General features: G+C 60.9%; 1 protein-coding gene across 2 annotated transcripts; it reads right to left on the bottom strand.

The window, feature by feature from the left end:
* Nucleotides 1-116: 116 nt before the first annotated feature.
* LRCH4 (leucine rich repeats and calponin homology domain containing 4) lies at nucleotides 117-10935 on the bottom strand. Of its 2 annotated transcripts, none has more exons than XM_070780143.1 (18): nucleotides 10547-10935; nucleotides 6987-7131; nucleotides 6700-6826; nucleotides 6395-6500; nucleotides 4488-4624; nucleotides 4254-4369; nucleotides 4014-4113; nucleotides 3706-3796; nucleotides 3538-3614; nucleotides 3370-3431; nucleotides 3155-3280; nucleotides 2963-3031; nucleotides 2761-2870; nucleotides 2533-2616; nucleotides 2227-2312; nucleotides 1958-2095; nucleotides 1786-1863; nucleotides 117-1498 (listed from the first exon to the last, which is right to left on the bottom strand). In XM_070780143.1, the coding sequence occupies exons 1-18, from the start codon at nucleotides 10764-10766 to the stop codon at nucleotides 1301-1303; spliced, it is 2070 nt and encodes a 689-aa protein (XP_070636244.1). In that variant the 5' UTR covers nucleotides 10767-10935; the 3' UTR covers nucleotides 117-1300. The 2 variants fall into 2 exon arrangements, with proteins under 2 accessions (XP_070636244.1, XP_019843162.2); XM_019987603.2 differs by having other exon boundaries at nucleotides 117-498; nucleotides 10547-10933.
* Nucleotides 10936-11020: the final 85 nt, after the last annotated feature.

Here is an 11020-nt window from a genome sequence, read left to right as displayed (position 1 = left end):
GGGAAAGAACCGCAGCACCGGAAGTAGACGTGGAGGCCACCCGGATGTGCACGTGAGGAGGGCACCCGCTCCCCACATGCACTGCCCTTGTCCGCACACACACACACACACATATCTGAGGGATGACCTAGAGGGCTTCCGGCTTCTCTTTATTGCACTTGACACAACATCCAGCTCCCCGTCTTCCATCCCAGACCGTTGGCCGCACCCAGAGGCGGCCACGCGCCTTGCTGGGCCGGCCTGCTTCCAACCTCCTGGGCAGAGGTGCCCGAGGCATAGGGCCAGGCCCGAGGCCGCCCTCACCAGTCCTCGCTAGAGAGCGGAGCCCATACGCCGCTGTCTTCGGTTCCTGGGGCCCCCGCCGGGTTGGGCCCCTGCACCCCGACCTCAACCCTAAGGCCGTTCCAGCAGTGCATGGATGACAGCAGCGACGTAGGGGAGGCCCTTTCCCGGGGCCCCCTCCTCTTCCAGGATGTGGTGGGGCTGGCACAGGGACTCCTGGGGGAAGGGGCCTGGGTTAAGTTCCCCTTATCACCTCCTCCTCTCGGCTGTGGGGTAGGAGACACCCTAAAGGAGCCTGGACCAAGGGGGCTGACGGGATGTAGCAGACAAAGGTCAAGGGCACCCTGGACATGGCTTGGGGACTACTGAGATGCAAGGAAGCTGCAGAGGGTAACAGAAGGGAGATGACACAGCGGGCCGAGGCTTAGAGGGGAGGACAGACCTGCCACTTCCAGAGGAAAATGCTGAAGTAGGCGGGCTGGCACATAGAGCCCAGGGGACACGGCTGGGGCTGGGCCCAGCACAGCAGGAGCAGACGCGCACACACACACACACACAAACACACAGGCAGCCACGATCTGTACAATTTATACAAGAGACAGAGACCCAGCCTGGGCCCCTGCATCCCCTACAAATATAGAGTTCTCTCTACAAAATATAGATAATTTAGCCCCCTATAGCGGGGGGTGGGGGTGGGGGGGGTTGGGGTGGGGGGGGAGGGCGGGGCGGGGGTGCAAGGAGGAAGGTTAAGATCCACCCTCTGGGGAAGCGGGGAGAGAATTTGAAGGCACCATCAGCACACAGTGGGAGGGCCAGGGGGAGGGGCTACAGGAGGGAACCAGAGGCTGGGGGCCCAGGGTCTGGGGGTACCAGAGTGGGGCCTCTGAAGTCAGTGTGTATGAGGGGTGGGGTTCACTAGTGTCTTTGGTAGGGGCTGAAGGCACCACTGGTGGGGAGGGGGTTGCACAGGAGTCTTATAAATAGAAAGAGGGCAGGGTGGGGGGGGTGGCTTCGGGTCCTAGGAACCCAGGAGCCGAGTGTAGACGACACAGAGCAGCAGCATGAGGACCACGTAGAAGAGGATGAAGCCGCCCAGACCGGAGGGGGGCCAGGGGGGTGGGGGGGCCCTGCCCCCCACCCGCTTCACAACCTCCAGGGTGGTCCACAGCCCCTGGGCGGTGCCCTGGAGGAGATCTGAGGGCGAGCACAGGTCAGCCTGGGAAGGGAGAGTAGGACAGATGGACAAGACAAAGTACACACGTCAAGAGCAGCAGCAAGACCATCCTTCCCACCCCTGCCCTCACATGCAGGGCCAGAGCCACGCCGACATGCAGGGAGCGGGAAGGGAGGCATGCGGGGGACACACAGGAGGGCTGGTGGCTGTGCTTCCTTCTGGGGAGCAGAGACCCCCATGAGCACCCATGCAGAGGGCCTCGCTGAGCCCAGGACACTGCACCCTTTATAGGAGAGACCAGCCCTGCGCCCGAGAGCACACCCCCATACCTCAGGTACCCCCATTTTTCGACAGGCTTCTAAGAAACTCTCCACGTTCTTCCGAGACTTGAGGGCACTGAGTTTTGGCTGAGGGTGGGTAAGAAAGGAAAGAGGGAGTAAGACAGAGGCCCCAGGGGTTCCTGCCCCAACCCCTACCTTCCTGCCCTGGGCGCCAACTGACCACAGCAGGCGAGGGCACGTGAATGAAGGGCACACAGCGGGGCCGCAGCTGGTTGGCCAGCTGACAGAGGATGACCCCGTTGGCCAGAGCCTCAGCCAGGTCATCGGGCAGGGGCCGCTGCAGCTGGCACTCAAGCACCTGGGAGATGGGAAGGAGGGGGAGAGGTCAGAGTCTCCAGAGGAAGTACCAGGCTGGGCAAGGAGGCGGCTGAGGGAAGCCAGGAAGCTCAGGGGCCCACGCGGAACCCACACGAGTCCCACCTCTCATACCTGGCGCAGCTGAGCCATCACCTCCTTTTCGTCCAAAAGCTGGGGGGATCGCCGAGGTCTTGAGACAGTGTCTGGTGAGGAAGGGCCTGGAGGAAAGGGGGGTGTGGGGCTGTCTCCACCGCCCACCATGGACTTTGTAGCCAGGTCGCAGTGTCTGGCACCCACATCTCCTGCCTCTGTGCTTGTGGGATTTTCCACACAAAGGGACAATTGACCAGAGAACTTCTAGGCCACAAGGGATGACCCCAGCCTGGAGCTTAGTGCTGCATTAGTACTGGGTTAGTACTGGGGAGGGGCAAGACCCACCTGAGCTGCTCTGAGAGGAAGAACGGAAGAGGAAGCTGTTTGGTCTCTGAATGGAGCTGAGTGGCCGGGGAGCAGGTGCGGTCGCTGGGGGCCGGAGCCAGGGGACAGGGACGGGGGAGAGAAACACCTCCTCAGTGTCCTACCCCTCCCTCAGGCCGCCAGCCAGGCCTCAGCCCGCCCCTCCCACCTACAAAGGCCCCCTTCCTCCACCCAAAGCCCCCCTCCCACCTGGTCCAGATGGAAGCGGGGGCTCCTGGGAGGTGGAGGCAAGGGCAGGGGTGGGGGCTCCCTGCCCCGCTGACGCTCCCAGCTGGGTGGTGTTGGACCTGGACGTGCCGCTGAGGAGACAGAAGGGGAATCAGAGGGGTGGTTGGGGCAAGGGTGTGCACGCAGGGTGGGGACTGAGAGAGGTGGAGGCCAGGACACATACTTGTAGGTGGCCTGAGTGGACGAGGCACCGGGACCCCCACCAGCAGCCCTGACCCCCAGCTTCAGAAAACTAGAAAAGGAAGGAGACGCAGGGTCAGCAGTGCCCGGCAGGGCTCCGCCACCCCCAAGAGACAGAGAAGCGCATGGGGGCTCCCTGCCAGCGCCCACCGCCAGGCCGCCGCTCGACGCGCACCTGTCCTTCCTGGGAGCCCCCCACACCACGCTCTGCTGCTGCTGCTGCTGCTGCCGCCGCTCGCGCTCCTGCCACAGCTGCAAGGTGTCCGGGCGCCGCCGCTCCTCCCCGGCTGGCTCCTCCCGCCTGAGGGCAGAGGGACAGAGGTAGAGCTGGGTAGGGGAGAGGAGAAGCGTGTGAAGGGAGGGGTGCCGCCTCGGGTGGCTCCGCAGTACCTGCTGCTCGGTGCCCTCTCCCCGTCTCCTGCCGCAGGGCTCGACTCTGGTGGCCGCGGCTCCTGAAGACAGAACAACAGAGGGGCTGAGGGGGTCCCCAAGCCTGCCCTGGCTTGCTCCCGCGGGCTCTCTTACGGTAGATGGACACGGGATGCTGCGGCCCCTCACCTCTCCGGTACCTCGCTCCTCATCTTCCCCAGGCACGTGGCTGTCGATGAAGTCGATCTGCTCAGGGTCTCCGTCAGCTAGAGAGAGCAGGGCGTGTCAGCGAGCGGAGGGGGGCGCTAAGGGCCTCGTCCACACCCCCAGCCCGCAGCCCATGACCCCACTGCTCACCAGAACCATCCTCCTTTCTCTCCCTGGGCCCCCGAGGCTCCCGGGCCAGCTCTGAGATCCGGAACGACAACTCGGAGAACTCATCTGTTGACTGGAAGTGCAGAAAGGCAGAGATGGGAGATAGACCCTCCAGAGTCCGGGGCCCGTGGTGAACCAGCCCTTCCCTGAGGTTCTTGGACAAGGGACTGAAGAAGACGGCTCCAGCCACCCTTATCACTCTGAGCTTTCAAGGCAGAAGACGAAGGGTCCTAGCTCAGGTTCTCCCTGGGGCCGAGATCCCCCGTGTCCCGTGGGAAGGAGGCCCTTACCTCATTTCCAGACCACCTCTTGCTGCCACTGTCAACGCTGTGGAAGCCCGAGTCCAGCCCGCCATCGTACCGACGTCCCGGAAACAAGTCCTCGGCAGGGCTGGGGCCAGCCAGGGAGAGCCGGTCAGCCCCGTTCTGGGTGGCCACCCCCTCATCCACCCTCTGGAAACCACGGGGTCCCTGGTGCTGGGGAGAGGTATAAGTATCCAGGGGCTTCCTTTCTTCCCATGTGGAACTTACCAGGGGCTGAAACTCGGGGGGCGGGAAGGAGCAAGGTCCCCCAGTGCAGACCCGCCGCGCCGCCCAGCCTCTGTTGACAAATACTTGAAGATGTGAAGTTTCCCCTTCAGGCAGATCTGGGTGTGGAGACGCATAGTGAGGGGAAGGGGGGGATCCCCGGATGCTGCTTGACTACCAAAGGGACCCACACCCCCAACTCCTGCCCACTCTCGGCCAGCCCTGCTCCCAACTCACCTGGGCAGGTGGGCTCTGCAGGGGGTTGCTGTCCAACAGAATGACCTGCAGGTGCCTGAGGCGGCAGAAGGAGACCGGGATGCGGGAGACACGGTTACAGGAGAAATCCAGGCGGACAAGAGGAAGGTCCCCCAGCTCTGGGGGTGGGTGAGGGAGAAGTCAGGAGCATGCTCAGGGGCAGGGCCTTGTGCTCACTTCCTCTGCCCCCGGCTGGCATGTCACCTCTCCGGCAGCCCCTCTGCCCTGGTGGGCGGAGGGCGCTCCCAGGAATCACCACCCTGCTCCTCTGCCCACTCAAACTGACTCTAGCTGCTGCCCATCCGCTTCTCCTCCCTGCCCACTCCACCCCACTGCCACTTCCTCCTCCTCAAGTGTCCATCACAGAGCCCAAATCAAACTGTGACACCTTGCTGCTTAAAAGCCTTCCAGGACTTGCAGCCAGGGCTGCTGCAGGTGAGCGGGCGGTGTCCTAAACAAAGGCACGGCATGAGGGGGCGGCAACCTCCAGGCGCTCTACTTAGTCAAGCCCTGGCCCACCCGCAGGAGAATGGTACCCTTCTCCACTTCTCAGAGAGACCCCCTGGATTAGTGATGAGCCGAGACACAGGATAAGAATGAAAATCGCTGCTCTCTAGTCAAGCAGCATTCCCTGGTTGAGGAGTTCATGACCTGGCTCTGCCCACATTCCCCACCTCGCTTCCCACCCTCACACCACATCAGCCCGCCCTCCATCCCCTTGGCTCTGGCCTCCCCACATGCTGTCTGCTCAGCTAGGAGAGCCCCAGTTTTCTGTCCATGCATCTTTCCAGGTTCAGCTCAGGTGTCACTTCTTCTCTGAAATCTTTTCAGACACTAGGCTGGAATTTATTGCTCCTTCCTCTGTTTCCCCAGGGTATTTTGCTGGGGTCTCTTATGGCCCAGAGACAGCGCTGATCAAATGCTTATTCGTACCCCTACCATCTTAGAAGAAGGATGGGAGGAGCCCAGAGAAACAGGTAGCCACCTGACTCCTCTCGCCTGCTTTTCAAAAACACAGGTAGCACGGCTGCAGTCCTTCCCACCAGTCCTGGCTTGCCTTCTTAACCATTCCATGCTGGACCTCCCTGCTCTACACATAGGGGTGCATCTGCCTGGGCTGCAGAAGGATGGGGAACTCTCCTTCAAAGGCCAGCTCCTATGTGCCTTGGGGCCGAGGTCTTCCCCAGGGTCCCAGGCAGAGCCACGTGGCTCCCTCCAGCGTCTATGGCTTTAAGTTTCCTGTCCTAGCACCTCCCTCTGCTTGTCTCTCCCCATTAAGCCATTAAATCTTCAGAGCTGGCCCCAGAACTGAGTGACATCACTCACATCTACCTAGTCCCCACCTAAAACACAGGAAACACACACACACGCAAAGCTGACTGAATAAAGGAAGGTGTGCCTGCTTTGGAGCACAGGCTATCAAGTGTCGGGGTGCATCACAATTAGCTCATTAAAATGGGCTTGCTTGGGCTCCAGCGTGCTGGTTCAGAATCTCTGGGGAGGTAGCACGGGGCCTCACCGGACTCAGGTTTTGAGAGCTTCATCTGCGCTAAGTGCTGTGACACTGGGTGACCTCGAAGGCCCTTTCTGACCATGAAATTCTACAGGATGCCTGGCGATGGGCTCACCTACTGCCCTCACTGCACCTTCCCCCACATCTGTCAAGTACAGCTAATAACCCCTGCCTTACCGGCTTCAGAGGGGTGCTGGTCAAGAGCAAGGAAAATAATTTACAGTGCATTTCATACATGGCAAACCCTGGGCGACTAAGGCATCATTATTCAAGGTAGATACACACACACCCCCTGACATGCTCTAGGTCAGGCATTCAAGGTAGACACACACGCACACACACACACACCCTGACATCCTCTAAGTCTTTTCCTCACCATCAGGCAGGGTACTGAGCTGGTTCCTCCGAACGTTGAGATCCCGCAGGGTAGGGAGGCTGCACAGCTCCGTGGGGAGCGACTGCAGCTCATTGCTGCTCACGTCCTGGAATGAGGAAAGACAAGGAAAGACGTGCAGAAAGAGCATCAGACTTGGAGCATCAGAAACTGCCTCCTGGACCAGGCTACTTCCTTTGGTCTCGTCCTTTCCCCTAGGGTGCATCCCGCCTTTCCCTGCCCTCCTGCCAAAAGTCCCTAGTGCCTGGTTCAGCCATCCCCCCAGTCTCCCTGCTCCCCATCCTCACGAGCTGTCGCAGGCTCCCCAGGGCACTGATGTCGGGAGGCAGGGCTCCCAGTTTGTTGTTGCTGACAATGAGCACTCGCAGGGGCAGCTGACAGATGTAGGGCGGCAGCGATGACAGCTGGTTTCGGCTGCAGGAGGGAGAAAGGCAGTGGGTTCTCCCTCCAGGCAGGAACTCTCCCGTGTTGCCCTACTTTCTGGGTCACGGGGAGGGTCACTCAGGGTGCCATGCACTGGTACTTGGGGCTGAGAAGGACAACCCCCTACCCTCCTGTGGCCCTGCCTCCCTACCTGAGGTTGAGGTAGGTGAGAGCGGTGAGATTTCCCAAGGCTGGGTTCAGGCATCTCAGACAATTATGGTACAGGCTCAGGCCCTCCAGGGACACCAGCTGGCATGCTGCCTCTGGCACCTCGGGGAACCGGTTCCGAGACAGGTCTAGGGGAAACAAGTGTCGGGGGGAGCTTGCAAAGGCCCAGTCCTGGACAGGAGGATCCTGAACTTCCCCGGAGCCAGTTGCCCAGCCCTCTATCTCCCTAGCCGACCTAAAGAATCAGACCTATAAACCTGGACTCCCTCGAGTTTAAGAAGAAAGACTTCGTAACCTGGAGCACACTCCAGGTATGACCAGAAGGGCACAGGCAAGACTGGGCTGAGAAGCCTAGACTGGGGGTGGGGGGAAGGCGAGCCACACACACTGTCTTCAGACACACAAACGCAGGGCATTCTACCAGGCTGGTTAGATTCTCTACCTCCTGTGGTCCCCGTCGTCCTGTGATGCCTGAGGAGGTGGAAGGCAAAGGTCATAGGAGGTTGATGCTCCAAAGGAACGAGCAAGGTGACGGGCTGGGAGGTCCAGGGCAAGACACTGAGCCACCCCGTGGGAGATGGCCAAGGAGGCTCCTCCCTCCTAAGGGCTCCGTCCCCCACCCTCAACCTATCTTCAACCTAGCGGGAAAACCAGGGGTCGTTAGAGCCTAGTCTAGAGACCGGACTCTGGCCTACAGATTTTCACCAGCCCCTGGGATCAGCAAGCCAGGCCCATGGGACTATGAAGTTACAGATTCCGAGACCTGAGGGAAAGACAAGTGGACCAAGCCAGAGGTGGGAACTGGAGTCGCAGGCAGCGATTGGGCTCCTTCCTACCCTCTTCCACTCCCAACAGCCTGCCTCTACTTCCTCTCTCACTTTTACCCAGACTTCAGACCAACGCCTGTGTCTTGGGCATGGGCGAGGCGTGGAGAGGGCAGAAAGGAGGGGAGAGTCTACTGCCATCCTTTTATCTCAACAAGTGGCTTGCTAGACCAGGGCAGGGTTCCTGCCAGGCTGGAGGCATTCACTGCTCAGACCTCTGCAGCCGGGTTTCTGCTTTCTCTGCTCAGCCTGTATTGGGAGGGGCCCAGGGCCTGCTGGGGGAAGTCCCAGGCCACGGAGCTTGGGTGAGCTTCTTAGAGGGCCCTCTCCAGGGAAGGGCAAGCAAAAGCCGTGGGGAGGGGAAGCTGGGGTTATCCCCCAAGGAGGTGAGTCTTGTGACAGGAAATGAAGCAGAAACAATCTGTTGGCTTCTGTCTCTGGTGGGCCCTGTGTTTACCAGGGTGGATGACAGCCTGACGCCCCAGGAACCCCCTCTGCTCCCAGCCCTGCTGTGCACAGAAAGAAGACCTGTCACAGAAGAAGACAGTTCCAGAGAGGCTGGGAGGGTCAGATGCGTCTGCCCGCCCCGCCCCCTCCACCTGCCTGCTTTCTCTGGTGTACACTGCAGGGGCCTGTGGGAGAAGGGGTGGGGAGCAAGTTCTGATGGGGTGCACAGCGGGCAAAAGCTCAGAGGAGCGGAAAGGAGCAGGGCTGGAGGAGGCAGGGCCTAGGAGGCACAGGATGTGGTCTGTGAGAGAACGAGCTGCACTTCTCTTTTGTGAGCTCAGCCCTTCCCCCACCTCAGGATTCATCTTGCTATCAGGGCCCCAGGAACAAGTCCAAGGGACATCAGGGACCTAGGCCATGGGACAGCATGTGCAAGGAACACGCTGGTTCAGAAAGAGCTGGGCAAACAGGAGGAGAGCTTCCACATGATTGGGGTGGCAGTGCTGGAAGCCTTTAGTCTGTCAGGGCTGAAGGGCAAGGAGGTGTGGAGAGCAGGGTAAGGGCAACACTGACTGGCTCCCTGTCACTTCCCCTTTCCACCCCAAGTTACAGGCACCCTGCATGGGGAGAGGGGCCAGAGGAGAGAGCCTGGGATGAGAGAGGCCCACCTGGCCTAGAACCCCGGCCCTGAAAGGACTGAGGGCTCCTGTGTGGAGAGCAGGGCAGAGAGGGGTTCACAGGAAGCTGAGACTGTCCCAGGAGAACAGGCTGCACCCTGAGCCGGGCTGCACCCTGAGCCGGAATTCTGGGGGAGGAGGCGGGAGGGGGTGGGAGCTGGGAGGGGCCCCGGAGTTCTTGGGAGTTTTCCCCAGGAGTCCACTCTCACAGACAGAGCCCTAAGGAAGTAAAGAATAACATTTGGTCTTTGTCAAAAAACAAGCAAGGGGGAGGGGAAAGGGAACAGACGGCGAGTGTCACACAGCTGCTGAGGTCAGTCTGGAGCTGGGGGGTTAGACGGCTGGGGGAGATTGAGACGGACGGCAATGGCTCCCGGGTTCCCTGAACTCACTCGCCGCAGAGGCAGCCAGTGAGTTTACCTAGCAACCCAAGACAAGCGGAGTGGTTTCAACTGGTTCTCTCCAGACAGTCGAGGAAAGACTAGGGTGTTTGCAAGTGAGCAGGCACCTGCTAGGCAGGGAATGCAGTCCCAGGGCAGTGTCATCAGGGGGTCACTCTCATCCAGCCTCAAGTCCCACCCTAGGCTCCGCTGGGGTGGGGCTTTGGGAATGCGGTCCTCCGCCCCTCTCCCAATCCCCACCCTCCCAGCTGCCAGCCCAAGGTCAGCGTCGGCCTTCTGAGCAGCTGAGGCCTGACTCACCTGTCACAGTGGAGTCCCCTACACCCTACCATCAACAGACACCAGGGTGGAGGGCGCATGATTAGAGGGATCCTAGGGGTGGGGGAGTGGGAAGGGCAGTGGGGACCGTCTCTAGCTAAGATTTCCTTCCTTTCAGCAACTGCCTCAAGTCCCTCCCCCCTGGGGAAAAGCAGAAACTGAAATGGGAATTCTAGGGTCTCTATGAGATCACAGGCTCCACAGTGACCTCACACACGCAAGGAGGAGGAGGAGTCTCAGATAAAGGGGTTAGGATAATGGGAGGAAGAACTCGCGCAGAAAAGAGTTGGGGGAGGTGGGAGATTTGCTTCTTTTCCACAGGCAGGCTGGGTGAAGAGTGGAGAGAGGCAGCAGCCTTAGGGGGCGGGACTACCAAGCGAAGGACACAAACTTGGGGTTGTCAGGGGCAAATCTATGGGAAGCGGGGGCCTGGGGCTGCTCGTTTCTCGGTGGAACAGGGGAAAGAGTTGGAAACGAAGAAAGAGAAAGGAGTCGGGGGTGGGGGGCGGTTTCGGGGGCTGCTTTATGGAATGACCAGAACTAAGGTTGAAGAGATCACGCAAATAAGCCAACCAGGTTAGGGGCGGGACCATTCTACAGGTGCTCAGATATGCAAATAAGAGCAGCAGAGGGCGGGTGGGGGGGTTATCACGACGCTCGACCAGGGACTCTGGGTGTTCAGCAAGGGCTCGTTGTCTAGTAGTTCTTAAAGTGGGGAGGGGGCTGGTAGCGGACTTATGCAAATCCAAAGAATCCAGAACTCCGATGGCCAGGTGATGGGGCGGGCCAGACGCCCCGGCCCGGGAGAAACAAGCGAGGGGCGGGACTATGCAAACGAGGGTCCCGGCCGGGCTCGGGGCCTGGTTGCACACTCACCAGCCTGGGTGATGTCTGACAGGTCGTAGCTGCGAGCCGCGCCCCGGGGGAAGTGCTTCAAACGCCGGTTAGACAGGTTCAGGGTCCCAGTGGCCACGGCCTCCTCTAGGGCCCGCTCTGCACTGCGGCTCCCGGGCAGACCTGGAGACCCTGGGACGGAGGTCGTGGCCGCCGCCTCCTCACCCCCGGCGGCGAGTGGGGCCGCCACCGCCGCCGCCATCCGCTCCCGGCGGCTCCCGCTGCCTGACTGACGGGGACCCGCCGTCCCTCCTTGCCCCTCCCCCTCCTCGGAGCCGCCGTAGTCGCTTCCCGGGGGGAGGGAGCGGGCTCAGGGACCCGGCGGGCCAATCGGGACCCCGAGACGCGTCGGAAGTGGCTAATCAGAACCCGCCGGGAGGGGTGAAGACTCCGGCACTGAGTGAGGCGAGAAGAAGGGAGGGGGACGAGATTAGAGCGCTCGCCAACGGCCGAGGT

This window comes from Bos indicus, chromosome 25, assembly GCF_029378745.1.
Source record: "Bos indicus isolate NIAB-ARS_2022 breed Sahiwal x Tharparkar chromosome 25, NIAB-ARS_B.indTharparkar_mat_pri_1.0, whole genome shotgun sequence".
Classification (NCBI taxonomy): domain Eukaryota; kingdom Metazoa; phylum Chordata; class Mammalia; order Artiodactyla; family Bovidae; genus Bos; species Bos indicus.
The sequence above is the reverse complement of the archived record's forward strand: the minus strand, read 5'-3'. Positions and strand labels throughout refer to the sequence as shown.

Excerpts from the sequence above, each read along its gene's own strand:
- LRCH4 (XM_070780143.1), bottom strand. The coding sequence starts at position 10,766 with ATGGCGGCGGCGGTGGCGGCCCCACTCGCCGCCGGGGGTGAGGAGGCG. Across the intron at positions 4,114-4,253 it reads CCCCCGAGTTTCAGCCCCTG|CCCTGCCGAGGACTTGTTTC; the intron begins GTAAGTTCCACA and ends GGCTGGCCCCAG. Across the intron at positions 2,617-2,760 it reads CCCGCTTCCATCTGGACCAG|CGACCGCACCTGCTCCCCGG; the intron begins GTGGGAGGGGGG and ends TCCGGCCCCCAG.